The sequence below is a fragment of the Bufo bufo genome, chromosome 4 (assembly GCF_905171765.1).
Source record: "Bufo bufo chromosome 4, aBufBuf1.1, whole genome shotgun sequence".
Classification (NCBI taxonomy): Eukaryota; Metazoa; Chordata; class Amphibia; order Anura; family Bufonidae; genus Bufo; species Bufo bufo.
In genome coordinates, this window is record NC_053392.1 from 168,926,019 (window position 1) to 168,949,583 (window position 23,565).

At 41.5% G+C, this 23,565-nt stretch overlaps 1 protein-coding gene across 1 annotated transcript in view; it reads left to right on the top strand.

The window, feature by feature from the left end:
* Positions 1-23,565, top strand: part of MED12L (mediator complex subunit 12L) — a 692,480-nt gene that overhangs the window by 57,780 nt on the left and 611,135 nt on the right. Inside the window, exons 5-8 of the mRNA XM_040429951.1 lie at positions 2,161-2,339; positions 11,803-11,913; positions 17,459-17,728; positions 21,711-21,860. Coding sequence (XP_040285885.1) covers positions 2,161-2,339; positions 11,803-11,913; positions 17,459-17,728; positions 21,711-21,860 — 710 coding nt within the window. The remainder of the gene's footprint in view (positions 1-2,160; positions 2,340-11,802; positions 11,914-17,458; positions 17,729-21,710; positions 21,861-23,565) is intronic.

Genomic DNA, 23,565 nt, shown 5'->3' on the forward strand with positions numbered 1-23,565 from the left:
TATATCAACATTCTGTTCATGGGGGGTGGGGGGCATGGGACCGCTGCAGCTAATCACTGGCCATAGTGGTGACCTGCTGCCCTTGCGTCAAGTGACCCCCCCCTTCCCGTTAACTACAGGGGTTTTGTGCTCCCACCCGTCAACAGGATGTTAATGTCAGCACACCAGGGAGATGAAGAGCCAGCTTGGAACAATAGAGAACTAACTCAGCAAAGATTCCTGGAGTCTGAGAACACTGTCAAATTTTAAATTCTGTGAAGGGAACATAATATAAGAAAACTATTTCATTATCTATTGAGGGAGCAATAACACAATATTTTATAGCTAGAATTAAGACAAATATGTACTTTACATCTGCTGTAAACAAATGAATTTTCCCCTAAAAGGTTACCCTAAAAACTGAATGGTCACATATCAGATTCAACGTTAGGTTAGAGCAGACCTGGGCAAACTACGGCCCGCGGGCCGTATACGGCCCGGCGGACCTTTTAATCCGGCCCCCGGGCGGAGCCAGAGGCGTGCCAAGCAACGATACCCCTCCTCCGCGAATGAAGAGGACTTCCGACTCGGCGTGCTGCGTGTGGCATGGCGCGGTGGCAGGGAGGCAGCGTCAGCGGCAGTACTGTCTAGGTAAGACACAGCAGGGGGGGGGTGCCTCGTGCGAGCCGTACCCGGGACCCGGCCGGCCGCAATTATTCCCTTCTCTGTAACAGCGCAGCGCCCGCGGCTCTCATAGTATCGGCTGTGACTGTCTGACACTGACAGTCACAGAGCCGACAAGCATGAAGCTGCGGCCGCCTCCCCCTGTGCTGTGTGTAGTCAGTGTGACTAACACATGGCTGATCATCTCTGAGCATTACGTTTCTAAAGGCAAGGGGGGGGGGGCGGGGTGTGTACTATTGTAAGGGGGGGGGGGGTGTTCTGTATATGATGGGGGGGCCGGGGGGGTGTTCTGTACACAAGGGGACAATGGCTGGATTCACAGGGGACAATGGCTGGATTCACAGGGGACAATGGCTGGATTCACAGGGGACAATGGCTGGATTCACATGGGGACAATGGCTGGATTCACAGTGGGACAATTGCTGGATTCACAGGGGGACAATGGCTGGATTCACAGGGGGACAATGGCTGGATTCACAGGGGGACAATGGCTGGATTCACAGGGGGACAATGGCTGGATTCACAGGGGGACAATGGCTGGATTCACAGGGGACAATGGCTGGATTCACAGGGGGACAATGGCTGGATTCACAGGGGGACAATGGCTGGATTCACAGGGGACAATGGCTGGATTCACATGGGGACAATGGCTGGATTCACAGGGGACAATGGCTGGATTCACAGGGGACAATGGCTGGATTCACAGGGGACAATGGCTGGATTCACAGGGGGACAATGGCTGGATTCACAGGGGGACAATGGCTGGATTCACAGGGGGACAATGGCTGGATTCACAGGGGACAATGGCTGGATTCACAGGGGACAATGGCTGGATTCACAGGGGACAATAGCTGGATTCACAGGGGGACAATGGCTTTCACTAATATGAGTCACAAATAGTGAAAAATGTTCATTGTTTTGGGAAATTTTGTTTAATAAATTTAAATTTTTTTCTTGTAAGGCAACCTCACTTTTTCATTGTTTAACTATAACAAGTACTCGTACCAGTTGTCCAACAATGATATTTACTGCTTTTTATAAAGAAATACAATTGATTTTATGCAGTATTGAGTTTAGCCTTTTGGCCCGGCCCTCCAAAATATTTTCAGTTTCTCATGTGGCCCCATCGAAAAAATAATTGCCCACCCCTGGGTTAGAGTCATTCAGAGATGGTGTTACCAGTAGTATCAACAAGTAGTGTACTACTGGGGTTCATTGGGCCTACCACGGGAAATGATTCTGAGGGCTCACCATCTATCTATATAGATCATGAGCATGTCCTCTTGTAACTGCATCATAATCTTAATTGTCATTATTGCACACACAGGACATAACATTAATTAAAGACTAAAAGGTTATCTGAAAATCAAACTAGTAGTAGACCCTAGTAGCAAATGTTTAGCTCCAAAGCAGACACAAATGCCCTGTCAAGTCAGACAGAAAATATCACCCATATGTGAAATGTTCTTACACTGTCCTTTTTATGTTTTTTTGCAGAATGGACTCAGATATTAACTAAATATCTTCGGGATCAATTGGTAAAGATTGCTGATTTTTATCATGCAAGCTCCAGCCAACAGTCTCAATCCAACAATCCCTTAGTGGTAACACAGGATATGGAACAGGCCTTAAAGCAATGGGAATACAATGAGAAATTGGCATTTTACATGTTTCAGGTTGGTGTCATGAAACTGCATTGCTATTTGTTGCTACAAAAAGATATAGTAATATTCTAGTTAGAGGACTTTTACTAGTCAAAATTAGCCAGATGTCTGGTATAATTTGTGTCAAAGAACTGGGGTACATGCTTTTCACCACATTTACTAAGTGTTTCAGACTTCTTTTTTTGACTCGCCTGAGAAGGGGTGAGGCTTAGTGAGAAGGGAGTGGTCTAACAGAAGGGGGTGTGGTTTACACAATTGTAGCAATTTGTGCCAAAAAAATGCACCAATTTTGGCGCATCATTCTGGTCTCCACTAGGCCAGAAAAATAGGTGAAAAACCGTAATTAGATTTACCGGTAATTCTGTTTCCTTGAATCCACCATGACTGCTACGTATGAGATTGACCTCTATAGGGGCAGGAAATACACAGAGAGAGAGTTTAAGAAGCCCCCACCCACTCTCACCCTCAGTGTGTACCAGATACCAAGTGGGTATATTCCTTTATTTTTTTTACAAAACTGTTAAGGGAGGGAATATATGAGCCGTCATGGAAACAGAATTACCGGAATGTTCAAGGAAACAGAATTACCGGTAAGTGTAATTACGTTTTTTCCGTTTCATCCACCATGACGGCTACGGATGAAAACTACCAGATTACTAAGTAGGGGGGGGGGGGCAACTGCTTTTAACACTTTTTGGCCAAACGCCAAATCTGCTGCAGCAGACAAAATTTAGGTGGTAATGTCTAATGAAAGTATTTATACTAGACCAGGTTGCAGCCTTGCCTATTTGGTCAAGAGATACGCCTGCCTTTTTCGCCCAGGAGGCCATAGCTCTAGTTGAGTGTGCTTTAATACCCATAGGGCATGTATGACCTACTAACCTATAGCAGAGAACAATAGTTGTTTTTATCCAACGTGCTATTGATGTTTTTGAGAGTTTTTTTTACCCTTATTTTTTCCAGAAAATTGAATTAATAAATTATAATCCTTCCTAAAAGGCGCTGTCACATCTAGGTATTAGATAATTGTCTACTTTACATCGAGGAGATGCCATTTTTCTTCTGAGGGATTTTTTGGATCCCTACAGAAGGAAGGTAAGATAATCTCCTGGTCCCTATGGAAGTTTGAAACTACTTTCGGGAGAAAACCTGGATCTAGTTTTAGTATGATCTTATTGGGAAAAACTAATTCTAAGTATGGTTTCTTACATGACAAGGCCTGGATTTCTCCTACGTGTCTAGCGGATGTAAATCGCTATTAGGAAGGCTGTTTTGAAGGAGAGATGTTTTAGGGAGATTTCCGATAATGGGGAAAAAGGAGGATTTGTTAACCCATTAATGACTAAATTTAGGTCCCATGGCGGTGTATTTGGCTTTAAGGATGGTCTGAGTCTAGACGCAGCTTTAATAAATCTTCTAACCCATCTAGGATTTGAAAGGTTAGTGTCATAGAAGGCCCCCAAGGCTGAGATTTGTACTTTTAAGGTACTAGGCCTAAGGCCCAAGTCTAGGCCCCTTTGTAAAAATTCTAAGATTTTTTGTATGGAGAGAGATGATATATCAGTACAATCTTTCCCCAGCCATGAGCAATATCTTCTCCATATCTTTAAATAGATTGCATTTGTGACTTTCTTCCTACTGGCTTTTAGGGTACTAATTGCAGAATTTGAGAGGCCCCTGCTCCTTAGGATCTCGCTTTCAGGATCCAAGTCGTCAGCTTGAAGAGTCCCGGATTTTGATGTAAAATTGGACCCTGTGAAAGAATGTCGTTCTGTAACGGAATCAGCCATGGATCTTCCAAGGATAGATTTCTCAGGATGGGAAACCAGGTTCTCTTGGGCCAATAGGGGGTGATTAGAATCACTGTAACTGGATCCATGATTTTCTGAATAACCTTGGGTATTAACTCCCATGGAGGAAATGCGTAGGCTAGGTTCCAGTTCCATTTTATTGAAAATGCGTCCACTGCCCATGGACTTTCCTTGGGATTGAGTAAGCAGAATCTGTTGACCTTTGCATTCCTTTTGGATGCGAATAGGTCTATTTGTGGTTGGCCCCACTTGTTTATACATTTTTGAAATATGGCTGGATTTACCATTCCCCTGGGTCTAGAGTTTGTCTGCTTAGAAAGTCTGCCTCAGCATTTTCTGAACCTTTCAAGTGAATGGCTGTGATGGATAAGATGTTTCTTTCTGTCCAAGAAAAGATTTTCCTTGTTAAGGATTTTAGTTTTTCGGACTTTGTACCTCCTTGATGTTTCAGATAGGCGACTGTTGTTGTATTGTCTGAGGATATTTTTAGGTGTTTGTCGCTTAATAAAACTGGGTCCCAGACCGCTCTTAACTCCCTGTAGTTTGATGATTCGTTTATTTGTTCTGGCCATTTTCCTTGCCAGTTTGAGGAGCCCACTATTGCACCCCATCCTATTGCGCCTGCGTCGGTTACCACCTGTACTCCTGGCTCTTTTTGCCAGAAGACCCCCCTGGTAAGATTGGACTCTATTTTCCACCAATTTAGGTCTATTTTTACTTTCCAGGGGATTTTTATTATCCTGTCCAAGGATGATGGATGTTTGTTCCAGATGCTTAGTATCCAGGATTGGATGGTCCTTGTGTGGGCTTGTCTCCAGGCAACCGCTGGTATACAGGAGGTCATAGGACCCAGGATACTGATGGCGCTTCTGATCCAGGTATTGTTTTGGGTTTGGAATCTTCCAATCTTTTCTATTATGGCCTTTATTTGAATCTAGGATTAACCCCAGAAATTTCCTGTTGCATGACGGAATTAGGGAAGATTTTTTTATATTTATCAGCCAACCTAGGCTGGAAACTTTCTGTAAGAAGGTCTCCATGTTTGTGACTGCCTCTACTACTGAATTTCCCAATAGAAGAAAGTCGTCTAGATATGGGAAAATTACAAGTCCCGCTTCCCTTAGGGAGGGCAGCATTTCTACTACGAGTTTTGTAAAGATCCTTGGTGCAGATGAAATGCCGAACGGAAGAGCGCAGAATTGGAAATGATGAATTTGATGATCTGGGCCAGGCAGGGCAAACCGCAGAAATTTTTGCAAATTTTGATGTATAGGGACATGATAGTATGCTTCTTTGAGGTCTATGGACGTCATACATGCCCCTTTTTTTTTTATTAAAAGGTACGATTGAGGAGAATTTTTTGTACACTATGAATTTGTTTAAATCTTTTAGGTTTATGATGGTTCTGGACGATCCATCCGGTTTCTGAATTAAGAAGAGTCTTGAGTAAAAACCTAGTTCTTCTTCTGGTATTGGGACCTGTTTTATTACCTTCGACTTTTTTAATTCTATTATGCCCTGCCAGATTTTTTAAAGGGTATTTGGATCGTGGGACGTTACCTGAAAACTTTTGGGTGGGTTAGAGGTAAATTCTATTTTGTATCCGTTCTTTACAATGTCTAGTGCCCTAGGGTTTGATGTTGTAATATTCCACTGGGATATAAAAAAATTTATCCTCCCTCCTACTATGGTGTCATTGTTTGTCGCTTGGCTTGTTTTGGGGATTAAGGAGGAAGCCCCGGCCCTTGCCTCCCTTCTGGTAGCTCCAGCGACCAGATTTGCCTTTGCTTCTGTAGGATTTGGATTGTTGACTGAAAGGGCGAAAAAAATTTCCTTTTTTGTTCTTCCGGGAAGCCCTTCTTCTTGTTGGCGGCTTTTTCTAATATTTTATCAAGTACCGGTTCGAAAACGTATTCCCCCGAGAATGCTATGGAACACAGCTTAGATTTAGAAATGTTATCGCCTTCTCCCCAGGATTTCATCCAAAGTGCACGCCTTGCAGAGTTAGAGAAGGCAGCATCTTTTGTGGGAAAACCTAACCGATTCAGCAGAAGCGTCTGCTAAAAACGCTGTGGCAGATTTTAAGAGGGGAATAGACTGAAGGATCTCTTCCCTATGGGTCTTATTTTTTATATGACCTTCTAATTCGTTGAGCCAGAAATACATGGCTCTAGCCACCGAAGTAACCGCGATATTTGTTTTAATTCCAAACATCGAGGCTTCCCAACATTTTCTTAGAAGAGAATCCGCTTTCCGTTCCATGGGGTCACGTAGTTGGGACGCATCTTCAAATGGTAAGAAGTCTTTTTTACTACCTTTGCCACTTGAACATCAATTTTAGGGGTCTCGTCAAAGACTTTTGATTCGGTTGGGTCAAAAAGTAACTTGTTCCTAAATTCTTTAGAGACCCCTAGTCTTTTTTCAGGATCCGACCATTCGTCAACAATCATTTCTTTAATATTTTCATTAATGGGAAAGACCATAGCTTTTTTGGTACGTAATCCCCTGAACATTTGATCCTGAACAGATCTGTTTTTTTGGATGTTTTCAATGCCCATAGTATCCCTGACGGCTTTAATAAGCTCGTCCATATCTTCAGAGGAGAAAATATATTTTTTCCCTTCCTCTTCCTCTATTATCTCCCCCTCCAACAACTGATCCTCATCAAGATCGTGTTTAAAAGCTGACCCTCCTTCTTCCATGTCCTCAGAATCTGAGGAGGATGGAACAGATAACCTCGGTTTTTTCGTAGGAGGCGCATTTTGAGGGGGTTGGAGAGAGGCTAATGATGATCTGATTTCGTCCTGAATCATGGTCTTAATTTCTGTCATGATGGACGGTTGCTCTTCCTTCAAAAATTTTGCAGAGCTTTTTCTTATGTCCTTCCGGTAACCTTTTGGAGCAATTAATGCACTTAAGATACTTAGTTTTTTATTTCATTTCTTTAGCCTAGGCAGAAAGAAGAGCAACCCTGGGTCTGGGTCTGTGCATTCGCCACGGGTCCCAGGTGCTTCCGGAAGGAGTATGTCTCATCATAAATTAAGTGGCTGTCTGTGCTTCTAGAATGAGATCTACAACAGCTCATAGTTGGTATAGATTTCATCATGATAAAGACGCTAGGGACATTGGCCCTTCCAACACCACCCCCCCCCCCCCATTTTGGAAAGTGGTGGTGTAATAAAGTCATTTGTATTCAAAAAGCTGCAAAACCGAGGTTTTCACATTTTTTATGTCAGTTTTCTGGTATTGGGCCTTGGTACATGACCCTCAATGTGTTTAAAGGTAACCTTGTAGCCAAGTGTATATGGTCACAAGAGATGAGCGAATTTCTCAAAAGATTTGATTCGATCCGAATTTATTCGTAGCGAATCGTGTTAAAAAACAGCTATTTCCTGGCTGAAGAGAGCCTGTATAGTGGTATAGAACACTGTGCCTTGCAGTAACATGCATAGTCTGCTGTGGTACTGAAAAAATACTGTGAGTCAGTATGACACGCAGATGACAGGAGTCGCTCTAAGAATCACTGTACACTTCACTTATTTGGGCAGTTATGGGGTCTAAACTGACCAAATAACTCAGGTGTAAACTCAGACTTTACAGGTCAATGTTCGTGTCAAGAAGAAGCGCACTCCTTTTACACCGTTGTCAGCCGATTCCACATTGATGTCTACAGAACCTGTTCTATTACACTAATACACCCCAAAAGAAACTGTAGAACAATTTGAATGCACCGCAGAACGGTTAATATGACTTACGTATATTTCCTATAAATACACCCTGCAACACAGCACTTGCATGCCAATAACAAACAAGGTTTGCTGGAATTACAGAGGTATCATCTAGTGCAAACCTAAAAGCAGCAGTATAATAGCAATTTGGATCCCCAGTCAGTGCAGCAAGGTGTAATAGAATCGTTCCTATTGCACCCTGTTCTCCTTTTATAGTGTAGATAATGCCTCCCTATCCTTTCCCTACAGCTTGAATAATCTTTCCCTGAACTTGTAAAAAAAAAATTCTGCATAATAAAGTCTTTCCTAGCAATGTCCCTAGCGCCTGCTGACGTCTCTCCCTGCACTAAGCACACTGGAAAAAGTCTAAATCAAAGATGGCTGAGGGTATTTATAGGGCTGTGACATCACAGGGGCTGGCTGCTAATTGGCTGCATGCATGGCATTGTGGGTGATCCCTCGTTCCCAGAGTTCCTTGCTCCATGTCCTAACACGTGCAGCAGCCATTTTAGGAAAAAATGTGATTCATTACCACGAAGCATGAGGAAATTCGGATTCGGTGCGAATCAAATTTTTCCTGAAATTCGGATTAAATTCCACTTCGTCAACTTCGATTCGCTCATCTCTAATGGTCACCTACAACTTGCGGTTTAACTGCTGAGAGAATCTATGGCTGCCTGTACATAGGTTTCTATGAGGATTTCAGATACAGTTCTGAAGCAAAAACCAGGAGTGGATCATAAAGAGGAAGAGAGTATATTGGAAAGATTCTACTTCTTTAATCCCTTCCTGGTTTTCTGGGCTTAAAAACTGTATCAGAAAACCTGAGCAAAATGTGATCAAAACCTGTATACGGGCAGTGAAGAGAGCCTGTACATGTTCAGGTGTTGATCAGGTTTTCAGAAGCTGTTTTGAAGCTAAGACCAGGAATGGATTCAAAAAAGGAGACAAGTAGAATCTTTCCTACATGCTTTCTTTCCCTTTACTTGCTTTGGCTCAAAATCACTGATGGAAATCACTGACCGAACTCTGAAGTGTGAATGAGGCATAAAAGAAAGAAGAGAAAATAAGGGAGAGTAAGAATCTATTAAGACTGATCTTTATACCATGTGCCAGTTTAAGGCTACTTTCACACTAGCGGTAATATTTTCCAGTATTGAGATCCGTCATAGGGTCTCAATACCGGAAAAAAACGCTTTCGTTTTGTCCCCATTCATTATAAATGGGGACAAAGCGCAACTGAAGAGAATGGAATACTCCAAAATGCATTCCGTTTCGTTCTCATACCGGAGAGCAAACTGCAGCATGCTGCGGTCTGCTTTCTGTCCTGGGATGCAGAGCAAGACGGATCCGTCCCCTATTGACTTTCAATGGAGTTCATGACGGATCCCTCTTGGCTATGTTAAAGATAATAATACAACCAGATCCGTCCATAACGGATGCAGATGGTTGTATTATCAGTAACGGAAGCGTTTTTGCTGAACCCTGCCGGATCCAGCAAAAATGCTAGTGTGAAAGTAGCCTTAGGCTACTTTCACATCTGCGTTTTTCATTCAGATTTTGAGATCCGGTAGTTGATCTCAAAATCTGAAGTAAACTAATCAGTTTTGTCCCCATTCATACTGATCAGGGTGCATCAGTATGCATCAAATCAATTGCGTTTTGGGGCCGGACACAAAACCATTGCAAGCAGCATTTCTGTGTCCCGTTTGCAAAACTGAACAAACCTGATCAGGCATAAAAATTTATGTAAAGCTACTTTCACACTAGTGTTTTTGGTGGATCCGGCAGCAAAATTGCTTCCATTACTGATAATACAACCATCTGCATCCATTATGAACGGATCCATTTGTATTATCTTTAACATGCTGTGTTTTTTTTTTACTCGGTCACTGTTCACACACACAGGCGTCAGTTTAGTCTTCACCACAGGCAGAGTTTATTCCAGCAAACAATAATAATCATGTCCAAGCTTTAGCTTTAAGCTTTCTTCAGCCCACACATATTTGATAACATAAAGTCCCACACCCTGGGTTCAGTCCAGGCAGGGTAACAAAACAGTAGGATCTCACCATTCTTTGGGATCTTTCAGAGACCAACTCCCCACCCAGCTTGTTCCGCTTTCTGTCCACACTTGATCCTCATAGCTGAGATCTCCCCAGCCTTTTGGAAAACCCTGGATGGAGTACGGGAGTGACCTGTCCCACCCAATCTCTCTGGTCAGACCCAAAATCCACTTTAATAAAAGACCTTCCAGCAACCTAATGTTACTGGCGTACTACTTCCCGGGAATTATATCACTGAGGAATACATTCTCAGTGAGACGTACCAACCATCCACGATTCTCCCCTCTGGGTTACTACAATACCCAAGATGGAACCGTCATGAGCTCCATTGACAGTCAACAGGGGACGATCCATTTTCTATTGTGTCAGAGAAAACGGATCTGTCTCCATTGACTTGCATTGTGGGTCATGTAGGTCTTGCTCCGCATCCCAGGACGAAAAGCAAACTGCAGCATGCTGCGGTTTGCTCTCCGGTATGAGAATGGAATGGAACGCATTTTGGAGCATTCTGTTCAATTATGTTTTGTCCCCATTGACAATGAATGGGGACAAAACGGAAGTGTTTTTTTTCCGGTATTGAGACCATATGACGGATCTCAATACCGTAAAATATTAATGCTAGTGTGAAAGTAGCCTAAGTCAATGGTGCCTGATCCTTTTTTTTTTTTGTTACAGAAAAAAACGGATCAGGTGCCCATTGACTTAGAATGATTTTCATGCCTGATCAGCTTTGTTCAGTCTTGATTTTATTACAACCGGATCTGGACAAAACGGAGCCATCAGGATGTGTTAGGCTACTTTCACACTTGCAGTAGTAGGTTCCTGCAGGCGGTTCCAGCGGGCGGTTCCGTGCCGCTGGAAGCCTGCTCCGGCCCCATTTACTGCAATGGGGGCGGGCCAGAGGTCTGGCTGCAGCACGGCAAACATGCACGCCCATGCTGTGGTTTTTGTCCGGCCACCTCTCGGCTTGTTTAGTAAATGGGACTGGAGCGGACTTCCGGCTGCGTGATGGACTAGTCTTAGCATGGATCCAGCAGGCTATTCCCCCACCGGAACAGCCTGCTGGATCTTGCTACCGCAAGTGTGAAAGCAGCCTTAAATGGAACGGATCCTTTTAATTCAGGTTTTGAGATCCTCTGCCGGATCTCAAAACCTGAATTAAAAACACAGATGTGAAAGTAGCCTTAGAGTGTATTCACACGACCATATGTATTTTGTGGTTCGCAAAGCGCCGATCCGCAAAAAATACTGGTGACGTCTGTGTGACATAGTTTTTTGTTTTTTTTGCCGACCCATTGTAAGAATGCTATTCTTGTCCGCAATATTTTCCCCCAATATTTATATCTGGCTCATGTCTGAGGAATATGCCTCTATTCTACATAATAAATATTTAGCATTTTGGTCAAATATGGCCGTGGCCAGTAATACAAACTTAGTACAGCTGTCATTTTAAGTGTGGGAAAAGTGATTTTTGTGATTTCGTAATACACTGTCTTACGGAGTTATAGAAAATTTCATTAGAAAACTGCATGTAAAGTGTTGCATGACAAAAGTCAAAAGCCGTGCGTAAACCCGTAACATAAACTGACATGCAGTGGACTGAAAACCTGCAGCGCAGTTCAGTTTACACTGCGGGTTTTCGCAGCACTTGTACTGTAAATTCTGCAGATTTTCTGCACAAATTCTGCTGTGTAGACTCCACAGCATTTACACCACACGTGCCTCATACCCTAAACCAGGCTAATCAAAAAATACAGTCTCCTAATTAGCATTTTCCGTCAAGCTATCACAAACATGTACCACAAGGGGGCACTGTACATTAGGAAAGGGACTGAACAATTGCTGTTTTGCTGATTTTTTTTTTTTACAGGAAGGTTTGTTAGAAAGACATCAATACTTAACATGGATGCTGGAAGTTTTGGAAAAAGTCCATCCATTGGATGATGAACTTCTGAAAATCCTATTACCGCTTGTTTTGCAGGTATGTGTAACATTACTGACATGTTGTTATCTACTACTAGATTATACGTGAAAAAGACTTTAAATGTGGAGTAGATTTAGAATTATTTGGAGTAACCTGCGGTACAGAATATACGTTTATCACATATTAACAGGCTATATGTGAACGAGTGGATGGTTTTCTGGATATAATATTCTTTTTCCTGTTCTGGCGCTTTAACTTCCTTTTTTGTGCGGACTCTTAGCACTGCAAACAGATTCACTTGACTTTTTTTGTCAGACCATCAATGCAACCAAGGGGACAAGTGACCCAATTAGAGCATCACACATTACACTGATAAGTCCTATGCTTTTCTGTCTCTTTATCTAGGCCTTTCAGGAGAAGAACAGAGCTGTCATTTTGATATCCCAATTCTATAACTACTATCATCACGAGGATAACCCTTGAGATGATCCTTGATCTCACAGCTGATTACCTATAAGAGGTCTTATCATTTGTGTTGAGATAAAGAAGGACAATATTGTGTATTTCATTTTCAATGGCATAGGGCATAGTACTGTCGAAATGTAAATAGGAAACAGACAACATTTAAAAAAATAAAAAGAATGAATATTGGCCCAGATTTACTAATGTCTCTGTGCATAGAATCTAAACAGGGGCACAACTAGGTGATCTACCCTTCTTTTTTTTTTTACTTGCCTTTCACGGGGATCAGGCTTATTGGGCTAATAGGAAAACAATTCTGTCCTAAAATTCTGTCTCAATGTGAACTAACCAATAGTTGGTATAGAGGTAGATGAAAGTGTATATTCCTGCACCACAGTCATCATCCATCTTGAGCCTCTGTGGTAGATCTGGTGGAGGTCTAGGCAGCCTGTCAAAGCTTACAGCATCTATAGTGAAATCCAAGCACCCCCAACAGACATTGTGACCATAAAAGAAGTAGAAATCCCCGGTCTGACCAATCAGTATGGTGTCAGTTATAGTACCTTGGCTACTCCTAGCTTGTGTTCCTGCACTTGACCTTTTGATTTGTATTCTCAGCCTTCCTTTCTAGTCATCTGCCCCATTCTAGGGAGCTTCATATAACAACAAAGGTCGAGTTCACATCACGGTTTAGTTTTCTGTTCTCCTGATCTCCTGATCTGTCAGACGAACAGAGAAAAAACAGATCCTTTATTTTGAGCATCTGTTGTGATAATTTTGCATCTGTTTTCGTCAGTTCCCTCAGAGCTCCACTATTTTAGAAGGAAAGTACTTTTTCTAAAATAATGGATCTCTGGCAGAAGTGACCAAAATGGGCACAAAATGAGCACAACGGATGCTCAAAATAAAGGATCTGTTTTTCTATTTATTTTTCAGATCAGAAGTGCAGAAAACCAAATGGTGTTGTGAACCCGGCCTAAATTGTTGACCCTTAATTTTGGTATGCTTGCACCTGATGATTTTATACCCGTCTTCACAGCAATCCTACCTGCCGACTCCATACCAGGTACAGATGTTCTATCTTTTTTTGCAGGGCCACGGAATGCACATATGGATGTGCACTGTACACAGAGTGCTGTCCACATCTTTTGCTGCCCCATTAAAAATGAATGGGTCTACATCCGATCTGCAAAAAATACGGATCGGATGGAGACCCAACATATGGTCGGTTGGATTTAGCCTTACAGGAAAGTCTATGTTGCTGATATTGATGTATTAAAAAGGAATAAAAGATACCCAGCAGTTCATTATTACCCCAGTGAGGTTGATGCAAGTATAAAGAAATTGCCACAGTTCTGCTATTTATAACAAATCTAGTTTGGATAAACTGTTTTTAGTGGGGTGTGCATTAAATATATACCAGTAAGTTGATTTAAACAATAGGTAATCCATTACTTTCAACAACTTTAGGACACACGCTGTACATGTACGGCACAGCAAGCATTGCGTTTTTTCACTGTGTCGTACTTGTACATTGCACTGATCAGGCGAGTACAGGAGCTGTGCTCATTTGATCAAGGGAGGGGCCTGGCTGCTACTGTAAATCACCCCACAAAAAAATGAGCCCTCACACGATGCCTTCACCAGAAAAAATAAAATAAAATCTATCTATCTATATATGTATATATATATATATATATATATATATATATATATATATATATATATTTATAAATATGGCTGCCAGAAAGTGACAACACAAAACTTAAAAAAAACTGTATAAAATGAATATCTCTGTAATCATCTCCAATCATCTCAATGAAGCGTCCACAATGCGTAAGTCCCACATCCTCTTACTGTTTACCAAACACAAGCAGTGTATAATGCGATGGAAAAATCATTCAGGCCAGCAAAGAAAGCAATATGGATAATCACAATACATTAGTAAGTGCCTGATATTAACTTTCTCTACAGAAATGTCTTTTTCTGAAGTGAGACAACCCCTTTAAGTATTGTGGTGTACAGTGCATATCTCTGTTTATGCATTTATATGGTCTTCAAAGCTTCCTTTTTGGCTAGTTTTACACTAGCGGCAGGAGACTCCGGCAGGCTGTTCCGGCCGGGTGAACAGCCTGTCGGATCCGTCCTGCCACTAGTTCACGTGTGCCCCTGGACTGCCGCTCCATCCCCATTGACTATAATGGGGGCGGGGGCAGAGTTCCGGTGGTGGCACGCCATGCACGGCAACAGCCAGCCGGACTAAAAGTACTGCAAAAGCCCCCTGCCGCTAATGTGAAAGTACCCTTAAAATTCATTGGCTGGAGTTGATGGATGTCTACAGAGGGTGTTGGGATTTCTCATGTTTTTCTCTTATTTGTTGCTTGGTAGGAATGCCTATCTTTATTACTGGAAGTGATGTTCTTTCTTCAGTTTCCAAGTTCTTTGTAATTACTCAGTTAAGGGGAATGAATCTAATAATAACCATGACCCTCATGACTCATGACTCATGACTGACCATTATGAAAAGTCACTGACTGACAATAATTTTAATATCGTTCTAGTTGTTGTCCTCCAAAGGGCCAGTGCAGGTTCTTAGTAAATCCCTAGAAGGGGCTGAAACTTACATTAAACCTATAGACCAACATTTAATATTGTGACTGCACCTGAATTAGGGCTTGTGATGCACCAACATCTGGCAAATTTTTGGCATGAAACAATAATAATCTAATAGGTCTTGCGTAGTGGGGACATGGCTTAACTGGAAAGAGGCATGGCTTAGCTTGAAAAATGCATGACTTGAGGTGCAGCATTTCTCTTTAAAATTTTGGTCCTAAGTTCTGTTACAAAGTGAGGCAACTAACAGGTGGTATAAAGTTAGAGAAAAATGTCTAACCATGCAAGAAAACATATCTTCCAGACTGAGCCAACATGATAAATATGGTGGATCTTTTGACTGCTCATCTGAGTTTGTCATCTACATTTTAGACAGGATTAGTAAATCCACCCTATAGTGTACGTGATAACTTGATATTGTCAGCCTCCTGGAACACTATAACTTATTAATCTTTTGGATTCTTAGAAAACCTGGCACACATATTGGTATCCTACATTATTTCTTGTCTGCCCATCTATTTTATGAATTTACTATCTTGATCTGTGCCAAGAGTCTACAAACAGTTGTGAAGATTTATTGCTGAACAGATGAGTTTCTCACTTCTTGGCTTCAAAACATGTTCTGTAGATCAAATAAGGGAAGACATGTGTTTCCTATCATATAACTGCATATTTTATTTTCTGTTTAAAAGGAGATTTTACTATTTCATTATTTATTGTATTATTGTAAAATATTGCACATTAGAGACTTTGTTATTTTTTAGGTAGCAAGTTTCTTATATATTATACTCCAGTTATAGTCAGGATTATTGATACAAATGCCAAGATACACAAAAAATGGTAATAATAAAAACCTGTCCCAGAAAAATACAAAACACCCGTGTGTACATGCTGCCATAAAGCTATTGTGAATAGCATTTTGATGCATGAGTGAAAATGAGCAGAAATACGCAGAGGGTGGACAAGCAATAGAGATGTATGCTGACAAAGGGGCATACATACATCTCTATGTATACACCCACTACCTGGACGGGCCCATGCAAAAGGGCCAATATATATATGCATATATGTAAGGGCATATATACATATATATATTTAAATCCAACACTCCCCTCAACACCTGGAACCTAACCTTCAGGCTTCCAATATTGATGACCTATCCTCAAAATAGGTCTTTGATATCTGTGAGAGTCCGACATCCAGCACCCCCATCGATTGACTTTAGTGGGAGCTGAGGCGCAGTAACCCAGCGTGGGCACTACACTTTGAATGGAAACGTGGTTCATTCTCCATTTACGGTCTGTTCCTGAACCAGAGGCTGATTGGTGGAGGTGCGGAGGGTTTGTACTCTCACCGATAGGATATTAAAGGGGTTGTCTTTTTTTTCTACTGATGACCTATCCTCAGGATAGGTCATCTATATAAGGTTGGTGGGGGCCCGACTCCCGACACCCCCGCCAATCAGCTGTTTGAAAAGAAGGCAGTGCTCGTACGAGCGCTGCCTTCTCTTCACTGTTTGACTGCTCGCCGCAGCAATTTCAGCAGTGGGTAGGTGTAATTAGAACTATGGCGTCCCCATTCACTTCTATGGGGCGTTTCCATCCCATTCACTTGAACAGGACAGAGCCGTCCCCTAGAAGTGAATGGGGATGTGATGGGAGTTGTAATTATATCTGGAGGATAGGTCATCAATAGAAAAAAGCAGACAACTCCTTTAATGACCTCTCTGAGGATAGGTCATCAATATTGAGAGCCTGGAAAACCACTTTATTGTCTGCTGATTAAGTGTGCCAGATCATGTTTTCCAGTGCTTTGGGATCCTAGGCCTAACTTCTCCTTGGTTTAGTGTCCTTTTGGTGCCCAGTCATTTGTTACCCATGTCTGCAACATTAAGTAATTCCTTGTAATGTAGTTGGTTAGTGGTACCTGGCCACCTGGCATTCCTGAAGTCTGAAGTAACGGTACATGTGTACTGCACACTGAAGATCTTTGGGAGGGACTACGAGGCTTGAAAACATCTAGCTATGTAACAAAGAGCTTGGCTCCATTCAGGACATCAGGGTAAGATGTGTCTTGCTACCCCTACCTCTCTTTGTATCATCAGCGTCGGCTGGGTGCCATGCTGGGAACTGGTCGATGTTTTTTGTTTTATGGCTTTGGGGACTGTTACTTACTTTACTCTGCATGTTACCTTTTGTATATATCTATTATCATAGTCTAGTAAACTTTTAAGTCGTGTTAAGTCTGTTTTTTCCTGAATCTCAGAATTTATGGTAATGCAGCTGTCGTTCAATAGGGATAGGTGCCTATACGGTACAAAAAGATCTAACTGTTTCTACAAATGCAGCAAATAAATATTTTGTTGTTGAAATGTGGCTTGAGGTTTTGAGTACCTTCTAACGGTGTTAAGAAAAAGTTTACTGGCAGTGCCCTCAGACCCTAAATTCGACTTTTTCAAATATTTCTGCAGCAAACAACTACTGACAATAAAACACATTAACATTAATGTTTTTCTCTATTCTTTCAGCACTCTGAAGAATTTGTACAATCTGCGTACTTGTCACGGCGCCTTGCCTATTTCTGCTCCAGGCGCCTTTCTGCTCTGCTGAGTGATTGTGCAAGTTCTGCCAATGCGCATGCCTCCATTGCAATGATGGGCACAAACAATCCTCCAATATCTGCTCCGAGTCCTAGTACTACGGGACCAGTCGTCAATTCTGCCCATCTGCCCTGTGCTGATTTTCAGACATGTCCCCAACACCGCCCATTAGTATATGGTCTTAGCTGCATGCTACAAGTAGGTGAAACTTTCTTAAATGCTAAGTGTTGTCATGTTGTGTATATCAATGATGAGACTACATGAATCAGTCGATGTGCAGAGGTATTCCATTCACATGCGTCTTGCAGTGGAGTGTCATGCTGTTTGTCATCCACAGATGTTGCTTCTGTAAACGCAAGATCCTAAATTAGCAGAACTGGCTGTTAGAAAGTCCTTGGGGAATACTATACTTTATTTCCAGAAAGAAAGCGGCATAAAGAATAGTAATAGTGTTTATTTTTTGTTTTCAGTAAAAATATGTGAATGCTTACAGACCTACAGCTATGTAAATATGTACAGACGTAACCTGCGCTGTCTTTATTTATCTACCTCATTTTTGGGGAATTAATATGAACATTTCTATATAAAAACCTTACGGGAAGAAACAAGAAGCTTATTTTTTTTAAATGGAAATCTCAAAATGTCATGTTATGTTCATAGGGGCATGTTCACACACCGCCGAGTTGTTGCAAAAATGGAAAATTCATACACATATCGTTGTGGTCGATTCTGCATGGATTTTGCAAACCCTATTAGGATATGAAACAGTCACAAAAGTTTCTGCAACAAATCCGCCACATGTGAACACCCTGGGACTACACTGCAACTTCAGTAGCTCTACACAAAGATAGCATGGCAGCATTGCAAGTAATGTGGATGTGCTACGCAGTGCATCTGCATTATAATCGTCACTAAAAAAATCCAAATCCTGCAACTCATTAGTGACAAGTCAGAATTTCTTTTTTTCAGTCCCAAATTGCACCCTAATGCTATGGCAAGCCACACAAATTGCAAATTATTTTCACTCTTGACTTGTATGTGGCCTCATGATGCTTGAAGTCACCTAGCCTTAGGCCCCTTTCACACGAGCGAGTTTTCTGCGCGGGTGCGATGTGTGAGGTGAACACATTGCACCCGCACTGAATCCGGACCCATTCATTTCTATGGGTCTTTGTACTGTACATGAGCGATGTTTTTCACTATCACTTGTGCGTTGCGTGAAAATCGCAGCATTTTCTATATTCTGCGTTTTTCACGCAACACAGGCCCCATAGAAGTGATGGTTGCTAAGGAGGTGATGTTATTAAATAGGGATGAGGCCCATTCACTTTATTATTTTCCATTATAACATGGTTATAATGGAAAATAATAGCATTCTTTAATACAGAATGCTAAGTAAAATGAAGTTAAAAAAATAATAAAAAAATTACTCACCTCATCCACTTGATTGCACAGCCGTTATCGTCTTCTTTCTTTCTTCTTGCAGGACCTGCGCTAACGTCACCGCACTCACCATGTGGTGAGCGCGATGACGTCAGCGCAGGTCCTTTTGCAGGCCCTGCAAGAAGAAGAAAGAAGACTATAATGGCTGCGCGATCAAGTGGATGAGGTGAGTAATTTTTTATTTATTTTTTAACTTCAAGGGACATTTTACTAATCATTCTGTATTCAGAATGCTATTATTTTCCCTTATAACCATGTTATAATGGAAAATAATAAAATCTACAGAACACCTAACCCGAACTTCAGTGAAGAAATCCAGGTTCGGGTCTGGGTACCACATTCAGTTTTTTATCACACGCGTGCAAACCGCATTAAAGCGCTTTGCACTCGCGCGGAACAATGCAATCGCAGACAAAACTGACTGAAATTGCGTGCGCACTCGCGCGGGTTTCCCGCAATGCGCGCGCAATGCATCCGGACCAAATCCGTGACGCCCGGGTGCAAGGGGCCTTAGTGTTCCTACTTTGTGAATACTCCTACTAAAGAGTGTGGGTAATCACAAAAAGAACAATTTGTACGTACGTTTGTGAAGCTACTGATATCTCACATCAAGGTCAGAACATAAGAATATTTTCCTCTAAAACATTAGTTAGTTTGGCCTCGTTTATGAGTTTAACCTGTGTCTTGAGGCTGTTTTCTCATTGACTTTGCACTTTCATGAACGTGTAAAAGAAATTTGAAAACCAATCCCAGCAATCATATAAGTAATAGATTATCTCTCCAGAACCTCTGAGTAGGTGGGTAAGTGAAGGTTCATTTTGGAATGGAAAAAATCCAATTCTCACAATCCTGGAAAACATCTGTGACTGCTCTGTAAACGACACCAATTCGCATCTAAACACATTTCTGTTTTCTTCTATGTATATTTTTAGAGAGGAGTGGAATGACTGAGGTGGTTATAGAATAAAGTACAACTTCCTAGGAAAGTGTGTAGAACCACAAAAGTCACAGTGTGGCTTGGGAGCTGCCTGTGCTTATGAGCCTCTTGATCATGGCGAATGACTATCAAATCCCATGACTCTTACTTAGGCCTCATGTACATGGCCGTTGTGTGCCCGTGACCGTACTGCGGCCCACAATACACGGGCAGCAGCTCACTTGAATGGTTCCGCAATCATGCATAACGGAAGCATGGTTTGGAACCCCACGGAAGCACTACGGAGTGCTTCCGTGGTGTTTCTGGCCGTGCCTCCACACTTGTTCAGTTTTTTTGCGGTGCGGATGGATCACGGACCCATTCAAGTTGAAAGGGTCTCGATCCGTCCCGGCTGCCGCACGGACGTTGCCCGCGCATTGGGGACCACAAATTGCGGTCCCCAATGCACATAAGAGACGCACAATGGCCGTGTGCATGAGGCCTTAACCCAGATTCACTGCAATTTCCACTTCTATTGTGCTGATGATAGATATATTCAATGATGACTTTAGGCTGCATAGATTGAAATTTTCCTGAAAATCAAGTCCATTCATCTAAAGTCAATAGAGGAATAATAATAATAATAAACATTTATGAAGGTAGTTGCAATTTTATAATGTATTTCTTTTACCTTTATTATTCCTATCTTGCATTCTGGGCTGTGTTAAAGTCCATGCAGCTCTTTCTTATTTCCTGTCATATTATGTCCATGGGGATGTCAAATCAGCAACAGGGGCAGTGATGAGGGAGTGTTTATGTAACTTGATGGGTGGGAGGGGCTATAAACTAGCTGGGTGTTGTTAGGGGCGGTGCTGGAGGCGTGGCAGAGGAAGGAGAAGGATTTGGTTGGATACAGCCACAGGAAGTGGTACATACAGGATGTAATGAATCCAGAGTAATTTGTTATATATAAAAAAAACATGGGGAAAATGTAATGCACATGAGTTAACCGAATACATGAGCATATCTGGTAAAGCTACAGTAATCATGGAAAATCCCTTTAAAGGGGTTCTCTAGGAACAATTTAAAATGGCCACCAGTGGCCTGTCCTGAATCAAGACTGGTTACCTCTACTTGCAGAGCTGCCATGGAGGGGAGGGGGATCTCGCTACACATTACGCATATACCACACATTGGTGAGAGTTCATCTCAGGCTGCTCAGCTATGATGGCATATCATTACCATCTATTATAGATAAATGTAATGAGGCCCCACCTCCTCACCCCCCAAAGGCAAGTGGAGGTAACCAGTCCTATTCACATTCTAGGGCAGGTTTTTTGCGGCAATTTTAAACAATTCTTGGAGAACCCCTTTATAATCTACGTGTTTTAAATATTTTCTGCTTAAGGCCTTTTACATGGACTGATTATTGGCCAGAAGGAAGTTAATTCATGACCACTATGTAAAAGGTCCACCAGCTAACAAACAAATGGATCTTTTATGCCACCATAGAAATTATGTCTTGTCAACCTGTCAACAGATAATGTAAATGAACATCTGCATAAATGAACTGATTGTTCGTGCAGTTGTTCATTTGGGCAATTATCTGCCTTTCTGAAGGTTGACTTGCTATTTAATCAATCTTGTTAAACCCCATGTTCAAGGGCCCCTAACTGTAAATATTTATGTGGGTAAAAGGGACTGTACTTCTTGGATATGATCAATGCTTTCACTGCTTTTTATACAATGTAAACAACAAAACTATAATGTATGGTAAATCATCAGTTACAAGGTATTTAATTGCTACATTACTTTCTGCAGACTATCACTCTCTGCTGTCCAAGTGCCTTGGTGTGGAACTATTCCACAAATGAAAGTAAAAATACAAATCCAGGTTCTCCACTGGATCTTCTTCAGGTTGCCCCATCCAGCCTGCCTATGCCTGGTGGAAACTCACTGTTTAATCAACAGGTATGCCTCACTGTTAGAAATTGAATAATTTCCTAGGGTTGCCTTCTAGACACTTTTTTCACACTACTAAACAGAATGCCTCCTTGCTTTATAAAGTGGTGAGTGGTTCAGCAGTACTAACCGATTTTCCTGTACAGAACAATTCTCTAAGCAGACTGATTTAGAAAAAATAATTATTTTTCTGTATATTGAATTAATGATAATTTGCACTATTGTTTGAGGGATTACGGAGGTTCTCCAAGACTAGAAAAAGATAGATGCTTTCTGCTAAAAACAGCCCCAAACCTGTTCACTTCAAGGAAGTTTAGTGTCAATACCAGGAACAACCCATGGACAGGTTTTGGATTGTCTAGACATGTTTTTCTAATCCTGGACACACCCTTTAAATTTCTCTAAAACTTAGTACCATACCCATAATTAACCGTTTTTGCCACTCAGGATCACATAACAATCTGATTGAGGGATATCCCTTTGCTGGAGCCCATTGGAATATCCAGAATTCTTCCAAATCACATATTAACATCTCATATGTGTGTGTGTGTGTGTGTGTGTGGTGTATATGTATATACAGGGTGGGCCATTTATATGGATACACCTTAATAAAATGGGAATGGTTGGTGATATTAACTTCCTGTTTGTGGCACATTAGTATATGTGGGGGGGGGGGAAACTTTTCAAGATGGGTGGTGACCATGGCGGCCATTTTGAAGTCAGCCATTTTGAATCCAACTTTTGTTTTTTCAATAGGAAGAGGGTCATGTGACACATCAAACTTATTGGGAATTTCACAAGAAAAACAATGGTGTGCTTGGTTTTAATGTAACTTTATTCTTTCATGAGTTATTTACAAGTTTCTGACCACTTATAAAATGTGTTCAATGTGCTGCCCATTGTGTTGGAGTGTCAATGCAACCCTCTTCTCCCACTCTTCACACACTGATAGCAACACTGCAGGAGAAATGCTAGCTAGCCATGGGTCAATAGCTTTTGAAAATTATTTTTTTCACATCACTCCATGTATTCTGCTTCCTGTCCTGGCTCTTTACTTCTTCTTTGTTTGGGATTATATCTATAGGGATTATATTTTATAGGGAATGTTCACACGTAGTCTTTTGCCTTGGAATACATTATTTTCTTGCTGGTTTGTGCTTCCCGTACATTTCAAATGGAGGCAGTGCTGAGGATCGAGGAGCAGTGGCTTTAAACTGCGGCCTCGGGGACCTTGGAAAAAAATGGCCCCTTAGCACAGCAAACTGACTCATTTGACTTTCTCACTCAGACCTTTCACTGTGGCCAGAGAGGATAAGGGATAAGTAACTGAATTATAGCATCACACATTATACTGATAAGCGCAACGCTCTTCTGTGGACATATTTAGCTAGCCTATCAAGAGAACAATAGAACTGTTGTCATACTCTTAATAATTCAATAATCTACTATTATACAAACCGATAACCTCTTCCCATCACAGCACTAGTAAACTTACAGTGGGTTAACTATCTGTATAGGAGTTTTACCTTTGTGCTGACTGCTCCAGAAGGACAATATCTTGTATTTAATTTTCAATGTTTTAACACTGCTGAATGTTTCTATTAATATTTTGTTAAATCTTTCTGATTGAATTGACCCTTTAAATTACCAAGATAGAAGCTGAATACATAATTGTATTACCTTTCCATTGTGAAGAAGTGATCAATTTATATAA